This window comes from Atractosteus spatula, chromosome 3 (genome assembly GCF_055471065.1).
Source record: "Atractosteus spatula isolate fAtrSpa1 chromosome 3, fAtrSpa1.hap1, whole genome shotgun sequence".
Lineage (NCBI taxonomy): Eukaryota > Metazoa > Chordata > Actinopteri > Semionotiformes > Lepisosteidae > Atractosteus > Atractosteus spatula.
Genome location: NC_142708.1, coordinates 26842215 through 26862772, shown reverse-complemented (window position 1 = coordinate 26862772; position 20558 = coordinate 26842215). Strand labels below are relative to the sequence as shown.

At 35.7% G+C, this 20558-nt stretch overlaps 1 protein-coding gene across 1 annotated transcript in view; it reads left to right on the top strand.

Moving 5' to 3' along the window:
• LOC148837633 (regulator of G protein signaling 7-binding protein A-like) overlaps positions 1–16100 on the top strand; it is a 36933-nt gene extending 20833 nt beyond the window's left edge. Inside the window, exons 3-6 of the mRNA XM_088911002.1 lie at positions 10808–10938; positions 11782–11929; positions 13876–13946; positions 14930–16100. Coding sequence (XP_088767128.1) covers positions 10808–10938; positions 11782–11929; positions 13876–13946; positions 14930–15021 — 442 coding nt within the window. The 3' untranslated portion in view covers positions 15022–16100. The remainder of the gene's footprint in view (positions 1–10807; positions 10939–11781; positions 11930–13875; positions 13947–14929) is intronic.
• Positions 16101–20558: the final 4458 nt, after the last annotated feature.

Here is a 20558-nt window from a genome sequence, read left to right as displayed (position 1 = left end):
TGATGGTCAGTGTGGCAGGCCAGCAGTTATTAGGACAGTAGTTTCAGAAGCCCTGCCTCTAGAAGTAGTCAAGGCCTTTTGTATTTGTACTTTCTAATCCCGAAATGTCCTTTCATATGTACTGCGTATGGTCCCAAAAGGCCATCACGCTGGTGCAGGTTAAAGGGAAAAACTTGGTGGGTTCTTTCTTTCAAAGGTCTGTTCTTGAAATCTCTGGACTTAGGAACCAGCTTGTCCACTCTCACACTATGCAGCTGCTAAGCTTAACGTTCCTTGTTATTTAGATATAAGGTCAAATGGCGCAATGAATAATTTCAATTGGTAATTGTTGGAAAGAGTTGGAAGCATCTCAATATTGGGGGTTTGGGGCAGAATTATGTTTCACGTAGGTCTCTCTCTTGGCCCTGCAGTTTTTCAGATACATTCTTTCGCCTCAGTGGTTGAGCGTGGACAGCTGTGACAGAAGTCACTTGGGTATGTGTCAGACGTGCGGAAAGAAACACGAGAATGCAGCACAATGACTTCAGTTCTGACTTTGTCACATACAGTACAGTACATTGGCAAACCCACATGACTTGATCCTCACTGGTGGGTCGTTCTTGCCCTGTAAGCATATTTTGGACATGTGACATCCAGTCAGGGTGTGAATTCATATTCCCGTTCCTCTTGTAGCTGCAAATTGAGAGGCACAGTATCTATTTTAATATCGTATCACTGACAGCGTCAGAATGGACCCAGCTGATGGTCGCCTGGTTTGGGTGTTGGAATGTATTCTAGGCCTGGCCACAGCCTTGTTGCTACATAATTTTCAGAAGAATAATATGAAAAGGATTATTTTCCTGTCAACGAATCAATAAAGAACAAAATATTTAAAGCAAAATGCGGCATGAAGCAGTTAGTGCCATGTCAATAAAGGAATTTTTATCAAACCGATAATCCCTGATATACATTTGAAATACGCAAAACATTCCACATTTTCAATCATTGCTGACAAATACCATTTATCCCTATCCATCCCGTCCCCAAAATGGAAGTCAAGGTCGATGACCTCCTGGAATGGATGTGCTCTTTAATACGTTGAATTATCTTGGAAAGCATAAACAGTACAGACTTGGTTAGGGTCTTGAATTAAAGAGATCACCCTGGAGATACTTTCTGAACTACAGGTTAAATAACTACAGGTTCTATGCAAATGTCCAAAGTCAAATACGACAGGACAACGTTTAAAAGGTGTAGAAAGTTTTAATCAGATAAAAAATTATAACATTCTTGGAAGTAAAGTTCCAAACTGTGCCACCAAAAAAATAATCAATGAATGTGTAAAAAAAAACACATTAAAATAGTGAAAGGTGGCAAACAGTACAAATGCTGTGTTGCATTTTAGATGCTTACCCTGAAATTATAATAGGATTTCTTGCTGCATTCCCTTTAAGAAGGTTTGCAACAGTGACAACTTTGAAGAAATTGTGCAAAAAAAAAATTCAAGCCAAGGAGCAGATATGCTTATCTTGGAACAGAAAAATCTAGTCAGTGAAGTGGCAAATATTTTATTGCTATAGCTATAAATCTTACTGTCCAGCATTGAAGAAATCATCAACTCCAAGACCACTGGGTGGATTTACAACCTGTCCCTGGAACATCAGTTACACTAAAGTATCCCATGTTCTGGGTCTGATGAAGATGCATATAGACATTTAATAAAATATATAAATCTCTGTGAAACCATGGTGTACAGGAAGCTCTTCAAAGGTAGCAAGTGGCATATTGGAGTGAATGGCAAACAATCACACAGGAACATGCTATAACAGTTCAAATACTGTAAATCCTTTATTAAACCTGGAAGTCAGAAGTGATACCTGGACAGTCAGTACTAATATTTTTCATTTTATATTTTTAATACTGAATTTTTAGCAGAATGACAAATGATACTGTAACAATTAATTCTGTCAAAAAATGCATTGGATAATTTTAACTGTTAACAAGATACCTTTACCACAAATTACTCCTGTTAGGCCCAGGGAACATATTTTATTTAAATATTGAGATTACTTTCTTTGCAGCAGGGGGTTAAAGAATTTAGAGAATGCATCAGGAAATGTAAACTGTTTAAAAGGATAGATATTTTTACTCTGCAGTTAATGTAATTGAAAACATTAATTTCACTATTTCATTTGAAGAACTCGGTTGCCCATAATGCCTAGATTTTTCAGACTCCATTTTATAGAGTCACTTTTAGACCCTCTGATTGGGGTCACAGAGTATTCTCATTTTGATGCATTTTGCTCACTATAATTCATCAATATTTTAACAATGTGACATTAGATCTAATGATCACTTCAGTGTAGTTAGAACATTGACTGTGTAACTTAGTCTAAAACATTTGATGCTTTAATTTAGCCCACTACAATATATCAGAAACATCTAGGGGCTCTTAGAGTTCTTTGCAATTAGGACTGTTTTAGTGCACACAGACAACTTCATGCTAATTCATGAAAATATGATATTGTACAGTATGTTATCCTCTACATTTACAATATTTTACTTGTACAACTGATCTTTTGCTTCTAAGCAGTGAGTTTTATTAGCTGCCCCTTGTTTCCTTTCATTTGCATCTCATCTGTGTGCTTTTCATAGTGTTCGGGTGGTGCTTCCTCTCTTAGATCAGCGTGTATGCTGTACAGTATACAGTACAGTACTGCATGTTCCCATTTACAGTTCAACAGTTCCTATTACTGTATACTCACAGTATCAGTTCAGTATTTTGCCCTTTTCCATTTCCAGTAGAATATGTCAAAATGAAAGCCCTTACTGTAATTACTTTATGCACTGTTAGAATGCACATTTATGTATCCAGCTTAATTTTTTGCAGTCTCAATGCCTTACATGAAATCAAGTGCACTTTTTACATGCAGTGTAAAATGGTCTGAGATATGCTGTAGGAGTGTTCCAAAAGCTCTTTGAAGGTTTTAACTGCTGGTTAGTCAGCGAGACAAGTCAGAGATGTGTGATCAGTACAGTCGAGGTGGGGACTGCCTACCTTGTGAAAATCAGAAATACATTTTTAGGTAGTATTAATACAAAATGCACTCACTTGCCCCAGAGCACAGATGAGAAGCAGGGATTTTCTTTGCCTTTCTCTACCACTGAAACTGAACATAAGCTGCTCAGCTCAGTTGTGCAAGTGTGTTCCAAGCTTATAGTCTCATTAATAGGTGAGAAAAAAAGCACAGCGTGTCACTGCCTTCAGTGTGTCACCTGACCTCACTCATTTCATTACACTAATAAAAAGTTGACAAAGGCACAGGCCTTCTCCTGCTTTAGCGATACGTCCTTGAGCTGTTGCTCTTAAAAAGCTAACTGGGCTAAGCTAGCAAGTTTACTGCCAGACAAATGTAACAAGTATCCTTTTCAAAACTGGACTTTCAAGCAAAGCAGCGACGGATGTCAAAGATATGTTACTGCAAGTATAATTCTGGTATAATTCTGCTGAGTACAGCATGGTGGCGCAGTTCTAAATGGGGCCCTGTGTTCACATCCTAGGGTGTTATCTGTGTGGAGTTTGTATGTTCTCCCCATGTTCATATGCCTTTTCTCTGGGTGCTCTGGTTTCCTGCCACAGTCCAAAGACATACTGGTACAGTAGGTTAATTGGCTTCTGGGAAAAGTGGCCCTGCCATGAGTGTGTGTACTGTATCTGTGTGTGCTCTACGGTGAACATGGGTCCTGTCTAGAATGTATCCCACCTTGCACCTGTTGCTTGACGGGATAGGCTCCCCTGCAACCCTGAAATGGAAGAAAATTGATGGATGGGTGTTAGTGAACGTGGTAAATAATGGTAAGTGTAGATTTTGATATTTATTCCAAAAACACTAATGTGAATTAAGTCAGTGTACACATTCTACAGTAAAGTCTTTTCTGGAGAATAATAGCCCTAATTTTGATAGTGAGTTCAGATGATGGTAAAGTAGGTATTGAAATCCAGTGACATCTGTTGGGCTGCTACTGACATCCTTGGGCATCCCTGTAAGTACCTGTATTTCAGTTGAGACTATGTAAATCGGCATGCAGATATAACCCCAGCCTACAATACACAATCAGTGACTGTATTGAACTCTATAGTGATGAGTAAAACTCTGCTTCTTCCATGTTTCCATCAAGGCTGTTTACTGGAACTCTGGCCTCTGAGCCACTGTGTGCCTCTCTAGCACACCATACTGGTAACAGCTGGTACTGTATATCACTTCAATTTACAGTGCTTCCCAAAAGTATTTAGACCCTGCTTTCGGAGCCTCATTATTTTTTTTAAATACAAAACAATGCTTTCATTTTTTTAAAACAGTATTTTATCCAAAAAAGGATAAATGTAATGAAAACAAATGAGAAACTTAATAAAAATTGTATGTAAAGCTACAGCTGAAAGGTAAATTCCTGTATAGGTTTAAGTTATTATATGAAGCAAATTTTCCTCTAGGATTTGCCCGTACTTTGCACCATCTTTGTACCTATCACTTTTGACAGACTACCCAAGCTTTGCTGATGAGAAGCAGAACTATAACATAATGTTGCCACAACCATACTAATGCTTTGCTTTCAGACCAAAAAGTTCCACTTTTGTATCGTCCACCACAGAATGTTTTGCCACATATTTGAGGATCATACAGGGTCTGTTGCAAACCCCATGAGAAAATGAGAAATTTGGGATGTTTTTTTTACAAACTGCCTCTGTGGAATGACTGGGATGCTGTTGTCCCATGAAGATTTTTTGTCATCTTAGCCACTGAACTCAGTAAATATTTCACGTTTGCTATGGCCTCATTGACTGTCTGCTCTGCTCAGTTTGGAGGGATAGCCTGATCTAGGCAGTGTTTAGGTACCTTTCACTTAATGATAGATTTCACCATGCTCAAACAGATCTTAAGGGTCTTTGAAATTAATATACTTCTCTTGATCTGTCTCTTTCTACAACCTACTCCCTGTTTTGTTTTGAAAGCTCCTTGGTCTTTATTGTTAATTCTTTGCTTGAAATTTGCTACCTAACAGAAGAACCTTACGGAGACAGGTGTATTTATTCTGAAATCACGTGAACCACTACTATTGGACAGAGGGAACTCAGCTGAGATTAAGGTAATTTTGTGAAAGTAAATTAATATAGGTTTGCTGCAGCAAATGGTTTGAATGCTTACAGTATGCAGTCATGACTTTTCTGCTGTTTTTTTCCTGTTTATCTGTTTTCATCTTTAATTTTTGTTTTGAATATGTGGAAAAGGTTACTGTATGTAGTGCATATAGCACATATAAATTGCTACTTCAGAGTGTTAATATTTTCAAGCAAAGCAACAAAATGTGAAAACTGTAAGAGTCTGAGTACTTCTTCAAGAGACTGTAATTAAAAATGTTAACAACAGTTAACTTGTAAATAGAAGAATTGCAGTACATAAAAAAAGACATTAGTCTGTCAATCAAGGACCTTCACAGCTATTGAACAGCACAAGTCCAGTCCAAGTACAATTGGGATATACATTTTCATAAATACTGTCTGGAAGTCAGAAGTGTTCCATATCTAAATAATGCCTTTATTGAATATGAAGTTACTTACCCATTCATACCGATTAACAATCACATTAATATTTTAAAGAATTTTCAAACTGTTTGTTGTAAAATTAATACAAATAGATACTCTACTGTATATTACTTTTAAAACTGAGTTACCTACTGTACGTGTTCATTTTTTTAATATATCCACTCAATTTGGGATCACCAAGTGGTTTGATTTTTTTATTTGGGTCATGGGTATGACAGCAGGAGGAGAATGACAACCAACCAGCCTACTTTTTGCTCAACTTTTAGTATTCAGCTCGTAAAGTGCTTACAGAAGACTTAGCACCAGATGGAGGACACCCAAATTCCTCACTGATATTTCAATAAGCTTGTTGTCACAGGAGCCACTATTTTGACCTACTGTATATAAGACTTATAGTATGCTCTGAATAGCTTATGACCCTGGATAACCTATGTTCAAGTTCATGTTCACGTTTATTTGTCACTCCAGCCATATACAAGTATAAAGTGGAATGAAATATCATTCCTCTTGTTCCACGGTGCAAATACAGAGAGGACACTGACATACATGTAGATATTGTAGACAGGATACACATAGTGCAAAGTGCAGATAGTGAAAATAGTGCAAATCACAAGGCGATTTTTTTGCCCTGTGTTATACTGCCAGTTTTGTACCATAACATGAAGAATCCTGGTCACACTAAGCATTACATAGACTCAACTAGGCAATGACTGAACCCACAGAACTCAAGGGTTTGAGCATTGTAGAATGATGAACAATTTAATAGGAGAACTTGCAGAAGAATTAAAAATGAAATACTGTTACTATTGTGGTGCCAAATTGCATGAAATGTAATTACAAACAATTATGTTGTAGCATAGACCTTATTTTATGCATTTCACATGTAGGGGAATGATTTTCATTGCAGTCTGTACTTGTGCCCTATTTGACCAAACCTTGTGATCATACAGTTAACATGGTGCTGGTTCTTTCTGCTACTCCTTTAACCAATAATCAAAATGCCCATTTACTCTGACCTTTTTAGTTGCACATTTGCCTTCATCATCTTGATATCCCCCTAATAAGGCTTCACTGTGGCATTACACATGGGATTTTATTAGAAGCAAGGGAGGCTTCTTTTTCATCAAATGAAAACAGCCTGCAGTTTAAATGAAAGGAAGAGCTATCTGATAAAGGGTGTTGTGCACAAGCTGTTTATTATGCCTGGAGGACCCCAAGTCTGTTGTGGAGGGAGAAAAACATTCTTTAGGTCAGAGCTGTTGTTTGACACACTCAGTAAACTATAGCAATTAGATGTACTGTACCTGTATATTGTGTATAATATGTACGCATAAACCACTAACATCTTACCTCTTCCTACAGTATGTGGTCATACAGTGCACTATATGTCCTTGTGTCAGTTTTTGGTGTACTTTCAAGAAAACCAGTATTTCAGCTTCTAAAGTGTATGGATTTGTGCTCACAATAAAAGCAAAAACAAATCTAGGTTTTTGCTAATCGATGTCAGTCTGAAGATAACTCCACATACAGAGGAGCATACACAGGGTAAAAGGAGACCTGGGAAATGTCCGATACTACATTTTTTTTGGCAACGACTAAAAAAAACAACTAATAGCATATAAATGAAAAAAAAATTAAAGATATTTGAAGGAAAGTTTACCACATTCAAAACATGCATCCTCCAGACTGATTAACTGTAATACTTATTAAAATTGCTTACACATATATAGCGCTTTTCTACACACTCCACTCAAAGTGCTTTACAGGTAATGGGGACTCCCCTTCACCACCACCAGTGTGCAGTAGTTGACTGGGGAAAGTCTGATTGATTTTTAAACAGAGCATGCAGCAGTAACTTTCACGATTATGCTAAAACAGCAGCAGCCACGGCAATAACAACACACTAGAATCTACTAGCTGCTTACCTTTGACTAAATATCTTTTGAGTTCTGCATGGTTCAGACATTCCAGAATGTCATTAAAGGAGGTTCTTTTTTTTTTTGGTGACTTTGTTTATACTAGACTTGTGAACCTGTCATCAGCTGCATCACTAAAAATACAATGTTAAATATAACTGGCATCAGAGAAAGGTGTCCTAATTCTGATGTGATTTTCTTGTGCATTGTTTTGGGATTGGCCAGTGATCAAAATGTTCATTGGCACAATAGCTCCATCTAACGGCTTTTCATATTTTTTAAAGAAACACACAACTGTCTGCTCCCATTGTAAATTAATTCACCACACTCAAAGATGAAAATACAACATATTTTTTGAGTCATATTTTCTTTTTAAATATTTCAAATATTTGGTCAATTCTTTCATTTAAATGACCTGTTGATATTAAATTATTCTATGCAATGACAATTTCCTTTGTGAAGGCCCCATTCTTCCTGAGTAATGGAGGGATCCATGTGTGTATGAGTGTCATACAGGTTGGTTTATTTAAAGGGAGATAGTTGTACAAGGAACAAATGGAGCAATGTACAGTAGCTGCCAGGATAACCAGAAAGCAGGACCAGAGTAGGAAAGAGGAACAGGACTGCACAGATGGCCAGTTAAGAGGGATTGCACAGGATCGCCAGAAAGCAAGACGGTCAAACAGACTGTAACAGAGAACAGCTCAATAACAGACCCCAAGCAACAATGCTGTGGGGCTTAAATACTGTGCTCATTAATGTCAACGAGTAGCAGGTGGGTGGGAGAGCCTGTTAAATCTGGTGCGTGTAGACTCGGTCAGTGCTGCGCTTCTCCTGCAAATGTGACTGATCTCCAAGGAGACCAAGAGCAGAGAGCTCGGCCATAACATGTTCACCTTAACATGTGGCAGTCAGCACAAACATTATATCTTCTTATATAACAGACCTTGCTCAGGTAACTGTACAATAATTCAAAGTTGAAGTTTGTTTAGTTCAGTTCTCTCGTACAATAGTGTTGAACTTTGCTGCATTGTTCAATAGTGGTCACCATATTCATGTGTGCAGTAAGGACTACACAGATATTTGTGTATGTGTAGAACATTATTAGCGCTTAATACCCTGCTTTGCACATATTTGCATTATTGTTTTACTTTTATGATTTCATTACAAATGAGGCAGTGGCAGTCTTCCAATTTTCTCTTGGCAAGTTCTTTTTTTTTCCCACAAGGCAATGAGAGCAATAAATAGGATGGAACACCAAGAAAAGCTCGTCTTTGCCAGGTTTTCAGTATTCTACCACTTTGTAATAAAATCAGACCTATAAAATCCTCTTATAAGCCTCTATACTGGCATACTGTAGATGTATTTTAATAGGCAGGAAAACAGACATGGCAGCTCTCCTCGATTTCTGTCAACATCAGAAAAATTCGAAAACAATTTTTGTGAAAGCAAAAATGTGATCAAACAGAGACAATAACTTGAGCAAACTAAGCAATTTTATTGTTTTCTGTATCCTAAATATGTCTGTTTTTAAGAAGGTGCATTGTATAGTCATCATTGTATTGTACTGTTATTAATTGTACCAACAACATTTTCTCATTCCTGTTTTGACTATTATTTGCTTAGGAAATGATCTTTTCCAGGGTGCATGACAATTTACATACAGTACAATATACTGTATATACTGTATTATAATGAAAATAAGGCCCGCACAAACCAGCATCAAAATAAAAATAGCAGCATAAGTAAAAAAATATCACAAAGCAAAATAGTAGCTGTTAATTTTTTTCTGCATGTAGCCTTTCTATCCTCCAGATTATTTGGACAATAGGTGTTTTTTTTTCAGTGGAGACAAAAGAGATGTTAGTGAACTAAAAGTGTCCTCTGGAAAGTGACTTTAAAGGCACACGGTACTGTATATGCACGATCTCACAGTGATGCAAAACTGTTTAGGGGAGAATATGTGGGAAATTAGAAGTGCCTACAGAGTGGACACAGCTGTCTTTAAGCACCAGCTGTGCTAAAGACAATAAAAGTCCAATTTGAAGGCAAAGGACAAACACTGCAGATTAAGTAGGATTTGAAATGGCAAATTATAAAGGTTATAGAAGGTCCCGTAAATCAGGTTTGGTATAAAGATGTTCCTGAAACCACACAAAATGGAAGCCAGATGTTGGGCAATGACCCGAATAGACGTGGTAAAGTGATACTACAGGCAGATGATATGTCACGGGTTGTACAAAGTCTTGTATCATATTTTGAGTTACATTAATTGAGACTTCTTTTCTACTGAGTGCTCCATGCAACATCCTACCCAGCCACCTCAGAATTTATAGAGGGTCAGTTTCCATCTATTAGATGTGTTAAGCTTCTGGTGCAAAACCTTGTGTAACATGACCGAACAGAGCATCCTCATGAGAAAAGAGTCAGAGTGCAGTTCTGTGAAGACTGAAAGTGGAGATTTCTAGGCAGCTAGGAGAGTGGGGCTTAAGGATGGGTCAGAGCTGCTGGAAAGATATATTTAAAAAACTCTCAGATTTAAAGTAATGTCTTAGAACTGAGTGTTTCTTTTACATTAACCAGTAATAGATGTTTATTCAGCTTTATGATGTCTGTCCATGAGAAACCACATCTACAAAACCCACACCAAGAAGTATCAACACAAGTATTGTACATGCAAGGTCTGAGCAAACCCCATACAAAACACAGTAAGGAACCATGGCCACTTCCTGATTGATGAGTTGAAGGAAATAGAGATTGATGTGTATAAATCAGCAATGGAAGGTAACAAAAAAATAGGTAACTTTTTATTAATTTGAGATAACGAGAAGACAGGATTCAGTAAAATGTATTAGATAGCCGTCTTTAATGGGTGCATAGGAAATGTTATACACAACCTGCCATCATTTCTCTAAAAACAAAACAGAATATGATGTTTTGTTCCTCACCAGAAGAACCAGCACAACTTACAATCATGCATAAATGAGGCCATGTAAAAGGAAATGAAAAGCAAAACATGAAATAGTGAATTATTACACACTTTTACTGTATTAGTCATTTCTGTTTTAACAAAAGGAACTTTTAAATGTCTTCAATCAGTTTTTAGAAGAATGTCTCTGAAATCTGTATCTGAATAAGGTTTCCCATGATTTAGTATTTTAAACCATCTTCTTTCCCATGATACCATTTGATACCCCACTGAGTTTCCAATCCACTGGATGAATAGACACAAACGTATTCTTGTAGAAGTGTAGATTAATTCAATAAGCCACAACATGTTTATATACATGTACTTCTTTGTGTTTTTCAGGCCAGAAGATGGAGAAATTCATCCAGAAATCTGCCGGCTTTTTATACAGTTGCAGTGTTGTCTAGAAATGTATATCACGGAAATGCTCAAATCTGTGTGTCTTTTAGGATCCCTTCAGTTACACAGAAAAGGTGCTTGTGATGTTTTATATTAAACATATTTCTATTAACATCTCACTTTGCTTTGTGAAAACCTTACTCAATAGCATGTTTTTTGTAGATTAAAAAATATAGAGCTCATTTTTGATCACTCTTCAAACCACAAACACTCAGGCAAATATATTAACGACTGAGTATTGTATTGATGTTGGAACATTTTTTATACTGTGGTAACACAGCAATATTAACACTGAAGTGCCAATTTGGAATTGTGCTTTATTCAGGAATTTAGCACTAGCAGCACAGGTTGGCACAACTCATGGGCTCATTATCATGTTCTTGTGGAGTGATTTTGTTAACAATATACAGAGTATTAAAATCTTAACATTTGCATTTTGAAATAGCCAACTCAGGGAGTCTTTTCACAGTGCAATTCTCTGGGCAACTAATTCTAAAGGCAACAAGTGAGGAATATCCACAGCAGAACTAAAACAATCTGGAACATAAGAATCCATCACCTCTCACAGCTAAAGCTCAGGCATGTTGCTTTCCACAGTTCCTAATTAGAGTCTGAATGCTTGGATATCTCGGTGTATAAAGTCAAAGTCTGTGATGTGGAAAGAAGATTGATCATTCCCATCTTGACATAACGGTCATGGTTTGATGCAGCTCCTCACATGTGGTGTTCAAAAATCATAATGACTCAAATAGATTAAGACAAAGTGAATTCAATAGATTAGAAGAAAGTTTGTGTGAGAAATGTGTTTAGTGCTAAAATTATCCTAATGAGAGTTTAAGAGTCTGAAGTGATTAAGTATTGCCGTACCATGTGTAAAGGATAATGGGGTGTGTCACTGTTCGAACTTCTCTTTCCAGGAAAGGAGACATGTACTGTTCCCAAAATCTTGGACTGTAAAATGGAGGAGAGCTCTGAGATCCCAATATTGGAAGACACATCATCCTCACCAGTAGATTATCATCAGTATTCCTGGCAGGTTTCCACAGATATTGAAAACACTGAAAGGTACTCTAACATTTTTTTAACTTAAATTTGAAAGATACTTTAAAAAGTTAATAAAAAAATTATTTGAAATTTCCGTGTTAATATTTGATGATGTAACATTAGCAATTGTGTGTATGAGAAAGTTTAAAAAATATGCAAAACCTATCAAAATATATTGAGCATAAACATATTTCATTGGTGCAGCCATCATATGGAATGTCCCAACTGCCATGTCAAAATGTAGACTGCAGGAACATGTTGGCTTAATACCTTATCAAATTTAGGTGTTTTTTATATTCCCTATATACAGATGTTGTTCACCATACATTAGGGTGACTTTTCTGTGACTTTCTAATACAAAATATTAAATCTATCATACAGTACATATGATATATGGTTTATTGACTGCAGCCCTAGAAATGGACATTATCTAATGATAGTTGAATAACCAATGTGGTGCAGCTCTTCACGTATTTTTTTCAGGTCATGACCTGGTCAGATGTGTTTGTTTTTTTTCTTTAGAACAGGAAAGGATGAAACAGAACTGCTCCTGTTGATGTTTTTGTACCTCTATAATCCTAAATGAATACTCAGTATACTGTATGAGTGAAAGTCCCCCATAAAACACATACTGTATAAACTGATAAAAAGTAGCTGCTGCAAATGAGGATTAATCATATTGTGAACTGCAACAAATAACATTTGATCCATGTACTGCTGGTCAGTGTATCGGTGCGCTATGTACTGTATGTACAGTAAATACTGAGCATCAGAAGAAACTTTTCACTCTATTTTGTATGCATGTTTTAAGAAAAAACTATACAAGACTTGGATGCTGATTAAATGTTTTTGATGTCATTTTGATGAATTGATCATTCATAACTTATTATAATCATAAAGTACTCAGGTGGCTTTGACTGTGGAAAAGGTGTTTATTCATCTCATTAGAGAGACAGTTTATTGGACACACGTGATGTGGTGATTTAAACTCTTGAAAGTTTTGAATGAAAATCAAGATAGAAAAACATGGAAAGGGACCAGTATGTCCAGCTGGCAATTTTGTGCCTTCTGTATACTGGAGGCTCAATTAAGTCACCTTAGGTGTACTAATCAGCAGCAAAATATGCTTCCCTTACAAAGTTTTGAGTAGTTTTGTCCATCCATAGATGTCAGAAAGTGTGGCGAAGATGTGCAAAACAATATTCTAATTGTTCTGAGGAACAGACCTTTTGATGGAGTAGTCCAAGTGTGATGGCCTGGACAGGACTGCCTGGTCACTACAGAATATTACTAGAAGTGATTGATGGCAACCTAACTGCATGATACTACAGTATATGGACCAACTCATGGAACCTCACTTACTAACCTTCCTAAGGTCACATACCAACATAACATTCCAGTAGGACAACACACATCCTGATCATCCTGGCAGCTTTCTTATAAAACAAGAATGTGGTACTGTATGCCACAGTTATGTTGGAATTGAGCCCCAGAGAACACTTGGTTGATTAGGAAAGACAATGTGTGGCTTTTATTTTTCTGAGACCAGTAAATAAGCACGTGCCTTTTCCCAGCACTAGGATTGGATTGTGTCAGAATCTCACAACAGTACCTGAAACCTGGTCCGGTATCCTTTAGAGATGTGTATTGATTTTATGGTTTCCAGCAGTGGCCAGACATGCTATTAGCCAGCTTCTTTCAGAGTAGACTTTTTTGATGAGAAATATTAATCAGCACAATGAATTTATGTTTGTTCAACAAAATATCCATGTTCCTGCTACAAAAAAGATTGTCTTTTCCCTGATAATAACTTGTTTTTGTTAGAAGAGATTTCATACTAATCTTCAGTATACAGTATATTCTGTAGCTTTGCAAGATCTATGGGAAATTGACCACACGAACTTAACAATCTACAATTTATGTCTGCAGATCTAAAAAAGTATAAAATTATATCTGTGCTTTGACAGAGATATGCGGGAAATGAAAAATCTTCTAAGCAAACTCAGGGAGACTATGCCTTTACCATTAAAAAATCAAGGTATGTAACATTAGAATCTCCTTTTTTCACTCAAGTATCAAGTAAGATCTGTTGTTTCCAGTGTATTACATTCTTTTTTAACACTCATCCAAACTTTTTGTTAAATTAAACAAAAACATGAAAAACATTTGCATGAAACTCTAAGGGTTCTTGAAACAATCATCTACCATCTCTTTGTCTTCATTAGTCATATACATCTGGAGACATTTATAATCATAACCAAAACAGGCAAGATGGGCCTCCTCTCATTTGTAAGCTTTCTCATTGTTTGTATGTTTTTATCAGATCTTACCCTTCCTAATAATCCAACATGGACTTTCCTTTTTTAAATCAAACTTAATTTACTAATGTAAAAAGAAATCTTTGGGGCGCCATTTCTTTCAAAGGCCTCTGATAATAGATTCCCTTCTGTTCGACATTACCTTTATGCCCGTTGCCATGGTTAATCACTTCTGAGTTTACTATAAAGTTATACAGAAACACTGCACCTTTGATTGTGGGGCATTTTAAAACAATACACTGAGAGTATATTGTACATATAGACAGTTATAATTTGTTCTGTTTTAGTACCACTCAGTATACAATGGGCCTCTTTTAACATAATAGGAAGAAGGCTTATCTTCTAGGTCATAATATCAGCTGTGCTCATTGCATTGAAATAGAAGATAAGTTAATAAATATCCTTTATTTGATTTTGTACTGTTAAAGATGGTCTTGAAAAAGTAACATTTTACTTCATAAAACGCATAGTTACTTAATTGAACAATATTGATATACATTTAATGTATTGTCTTTTTTAATTTGAGTATTTACAAAGGTTTGTAAATATCCTGTAAATAAAATATAGATTTTTGTATCAATTTTGTAAACTAAATCTTTTTTTTTGCAATACCAGTAAATTTCTTAATTTCTTCATCAAAAGAGTTTCCATATTTTTTTTGTTTAAATGGTGATCAACCTTCTCTTTCTTCTTGTTGTCATAGATGACAGCAGCCTCCTGAACCTGACTCCATACCCCCTAGTCAGAAGAAGAAAGAGGCGATTCTTCGGACTTTGCTGCCTTGTGTCAAGTTAAAACATTGAGCCTCAAACATCCTGCAAAACCCGAAATTAGGATCCATATCAGAGCAAACAACAATCAGAAACATTGAACCAACTTGTATGTTGCCCTACAAAATATTACTGCCATTTCTAAACTCTTCTGTTCCGTTCACAAAGGCTGTCCATTTTCTATTTTTTATTTTGTAATACAGAAACAGTTCTTAAAAATTGCCGAATGGATAGTTTTGAATTATATATTTTACTCTAATTTTGATTAAGATGCTTTATAAAGATTTTTTCCATTTTTGTAATTGGAGTGATATTATTGCATGGCCACTTTAAGGCAATGTGATCAGATGAAACTATGTGGAATCAGTTTGCCCCCTCCCCCACATTGCTCCAGTAGTTACACTTCTGTTCAGGCAGACTAAGATCCTTGTGTTATTAATCTAATTATTATTTGTATATTTAAGAACTAAGACTAAATCTAATGCTTCTGTTGAATCAAATATCCCTTCCACAATTATTGAGGAATTTTGGGCATTCTAAGTACCAAGGGTACCCTTAATAGGATATACTATACTACAGTATATACAATATTTCAATACAGAGAAAGAAGAAAATAACCAACTAAGATTGATCAGCAGTGTTAACTAACTCATTGCATCAATCAAACACTGCATATAGAAGCCATGTACAGGAGAAACATTTTTTTTCCTTTCCATAACTACAGTATATACTGATCATTATTTAGTCTTCCATATACCGGAAATCTGTACCCAATTTTTCTTTTACATTTCAAGGAATATATAATATTGAAATAAACGTTTGCACATATATGTAAATCAATCTATTAACCTTGTATATATATATACTGAATCATTACATAATCATTATATTATTATTTTAAAAGACAGCTTTTCTGTTTCAATTCAAATGATTGAACAAAATCTGGTGGCAAAACACTCTAAATGATCTTTTATATCCCATGGAAGGGCAAAGCACGGTACTTGCTTATCAATATAGTATTTAATGTTTAGGGCATGCTGGAGGTAGATCAAACAAGAATATACACCATTTTACATTGTTAATAAACTTTTTTTTTAATTAAAATGAAGAACTTTGTCATTTGTGGTTTCTACTCAGATGTAAAATACAATGCAAATTCATATACGAATTTTTAAAATCTGAAAGTTTTTGTAATACAAAAAGCAGTATATGTATATATACTGTATTTTGAGATGACAGTGTTATTAATAACAAAATAATAGCATGCTAGATAGACTGTTTTGAACAACCTTTTGTAAAACTTTCTTATCTTTAAATGTTAACAGGTAGATGTGCATTAAAACAGTGTGTCCTTCAAATAGTTAACATTTTTATTTCTGTATAACTTTCAAATGCAAAAGATGATATTCTTGCAATGACCATTTATTCTTTACCAGGGAGCTACTGTACATACTAAGGACTGCTGCAAAAAAAAATGCTTCAGAAAGCATTGTGCAAAAGGCAAGATTATGGCTGAGATGGAGCATCAGTCATTTGCAGGGCGCACAGGGACCATTTAAAATTTAAAGATACCAGTTAACCTAGCCAGCATGTTTCTGGAATGTTTGAAGGAAGCTGGAGTACACAGAGAAATCCCACATGAACAAAAATATGACAACTGGAAAAAAACAACAACTCAAACAACAATTTATTGAGGTTGTAGCAATGTCAGTCTTGAATTGAGTGCAACAAATTTTAAGGAACATTTAATTCTACTTCAGTTTTGAAACACATAATAGCCACTAGATGGCAGATTCCACTCGACTTGGTACAACGTTTTTTTCTATTTATACACACTAGCTTTCATTAAAGTCAAAGAACATTTGTACAATTATTAACTCTTAATTCTAAAACGGTTAATTATGAGTGTATAACTTCTGTAATAACTTCTATAGTGGTATAATTATTGTAGTATCAATTATGTTAATCTACTGTACTTGATCTAATTTGATCACTGATACCATGATACAGTATTCTGATACCATGGATCTAATTGTTAACAAGTCTTTAAGGTGCATTGAATGCTTGCAATTTCACACATTAAGAGAGCATTTTTACAGCATTAGATCATCCATTCATCTATCCATTCTTAGTGCTTCTTTTATTTAAGGATTGCTTGGGGGCCTGTTCCTATCCCAGCAAGAAAATGGTTCAAGGCAAGGTACACCCTGGATGGGAAGCCAGTCCATCACAGGGCCGACACACAGACACCCAGATTTCCCAGAAGCTACTGTAGTTAGCCTACCAGTGTGTTGTGAGGCTGTGGGAGGAAATGGGAACATGGGAAGAACATACAAACTCCACGCAGATAGCACCCCAAGTCCAGGAGTGAACCCAGGTCCCAGACTATACTACACAGTACTGAGACAAGTACACATTGCCTCCTGTGTCAAAACAAAATGTTTCCATCGCAACTATCTGAACTACCAAAAAATATTCCAGTGAAAAAAAATCACTTTGTGTGCAAAGAAAAATATCTGAAAACAAGAATGAAGTAACAACATGATGGCTCCCAGCTGTGTGGTTTTTGGAAATGCAAGAATGCATCTGTCCCTCTTTCCAGTAAGACATGTCCATACATTTATTAGTAACAGATGTTTTATGATTTTACAGAAAGTAATTACATGATTACAGAAAGTAATGCTTTTCCCCAGTCAAAATGTAGGAAAAGTTAAATTTACTCATACAAATAGCAGATTTACTGGTTATACACACTGTTACTTTTAAGGTTAAAGCTGAATGTTTCAAGCAAGTTTATTTTACAGTACAGTATGTGTTTATACAGCGTATTCTAAATGATTTATCTGTTGTTTATATAGAAATAGCCTTGAGGAGCTTAATCTAGGACAAGTCACATTCTACGCTTATTCTGGGCAGTCTTGAGTATCTGGGTTGTGGTGGAATGTTGTTTATTACTGTAACTGTCTAATGCTCATTTATCACAAATGAATTTATATGCTGACACAAAATGAAAATAAAAAAAGACTAATTTTACATCAGTATGTCTTCGGGTGCATACTGGCCATACAGTAATTGCATTTTAAATGATAAGCAAATAGGTTCGTTCATTACTTCAGTACTGTTACACTAAATAGTATTACTAATTTATATGGCTGATGGTTTTTTAAAGCCACTTTCATTTGCACAGTTGGATATGTTACCGAAGCCACCTAGTACCTCGCTCAAAGCTACAAGAGCAGTGCCCCACTTTGGATTTATACTCCAGGGGATCAAAGATAATTGATGAGGTAAATGACCATGACCTGCCTGAATAATGAAAATCACCTGGCTGCTATCAACATGATTGATGGCAGCCTGTCTGTGAGAGATGTTGCCCAGAAAATGAGATGTTCTGCTTCACCAATCACCAATCAGCAGAGAAATGTCCTAGAAACCTAGCACTTTCGGGGTCACATCCTAGAAGGTCCAGGACAGTCACATTTGTCAGATCCACTTGTGTAATTGTTTTCTGAATGCAGTTGCTACAACAAAATAATTTATTGGAAGAACTACCCTGGACATCAGTAACAATACTTTAGCTTGACTTTACATGAAAATATTGTGCAAGCCTAGAGGACATTCAGGGGTTATGTTGGCAACCGAGACATAATATTGACACTGCTGTCTCCTGGTAGTGGTGTGTTTACTTATGATGAATCCCCTTCTGCACCTAAAAAGATTTGATGAAATACTTATAGAACATGTGGATTCATCATGGTAAGAATTACCTTGATTCTTTAATTTGGTATGTTTATTCTTGCTCTGTGGTTTTGTTTCATAACTATCTGAACTAGAATAATTTGATTAAAACCATCTGAATTTAATATACAGTATACAGTACATTGATTATTTTAGGGTTGTCTGGACAATATTATGGAATGACAAATATGTGAAATGTGTTTTTCTGAGCACTTAATATATGTTTCTGAGCACTTACTGACCTTTTCAAAAGCACCACACAACAGGGGACATGATAATTTAATGTTCTACTGCAGATTTTTGTTTTCTTCCTTAAAATACCATCTTTCATTTTTAACCACGGCTGCTTATCCTCTAAGGCAGAGGTCTGGAAACATGGCCCTGTCCCTAGAGAGCCTTATTCATTCAGTCCGTATCAGTTATTCAACAAGCGGAGATATAGAAATTTTAACATTTCCAGACGAAGCAATTGATTGAGTCATTAAGATCCCATTTTGAACAAATACCAGAAGACTCTGATTACAGACCAGGGTTACAGACCTATACTTTGCACCATTGGTCCCTTTAGCAAACTTAGAAGTCTATCACTATTAATTTTTTCCAAGAGTTTTCACCTTTTTAACTTCCTGTACTTGTTCATTGCCGTTAAAGGCAATGATCCGAGGTTTTCCATAGACCTCCATTTCCACTGACCTCCATTTTGCATTACAATCATACTGAAGATTTCTTGGCATGTCTTCCACATCTTGTTTACTCTTCTTTTTTAAAGATTCACAAGATTGTTTGTTACCGTATCATTCATCTTGCAGCAAAGGTTTGTGACCTGCAGCACTGCATTGTATCAGTCTCACAAAATGTGCCTTTACTGTTTCCATTGGAATGGAAGATGTGGAATTCGGATAAGTAGTAAATACTGCAGTAGCATTGCTTGGGAGAAGGCTAGCCTGGGACTTTTGAATCAGCATACCTTCTCTTTTATTTATTTTTTCCTCATTTCATTTTGGTCTGTTAAAATACAGCTCTTTCTTGAAAGCTCTCTTAGACTTTAAGTTCAAGGTTACATAATAATTGCATACTGTATATTGTGATTATCCATGGACACATTTTATCATTTTCATTAGATTTTGGGTATTTCACTTACTGTACATTATTATGTCTCTGTTGAATGGTAGGGTTAAATATTCAATTTCAAGTACAAGAAAGTATTACAAAATGAGAATTTTCATAGTACTGTACTTACATGTAGCTTGCAGTTCTAATTTATTGGTGTTAAGTCTTTCCAGAAGTTCACAAACTACTATTCAAGTTCTACATGAATAGCAGTTTGATTTAAATAATTTTAAGCCTCTTTTACCTAGGTATAAAGTAATGTATTATTCAGTTAAGGTTTTTTTAACTGCCAAGAATGAAGCACATCTCTGTGAATTAAAAAAAAATACTAAAACAGTAAACTGATTAAGATCAGATTACCAGTTACATTATAAAATGTGCACTGACTTTTAAATGTCACAACACTTCATTTAAATTCGATTTAGTTTAATGGAACTATTCTTTCAGAACAATTAAACTCAAATACAGAATGTGTATCCTAAGGCAGAACTTTAGATGAAGTAAGTTACATACACAGCTGAAGAGACAGATATGTTGTACAAAATGTTTATCGAGAAGACAAACTGCACAGTACTGTATGTATAAAGATTATTCATTGTTGTAAAAACATACCAGATGCGTTTTATAAAGACTAAATTCATCACCTACAGTAGTAATCCTCATTACCTCCTATATTAATTTTGTGTACACAACCTGGTGTGATACAAACCATAT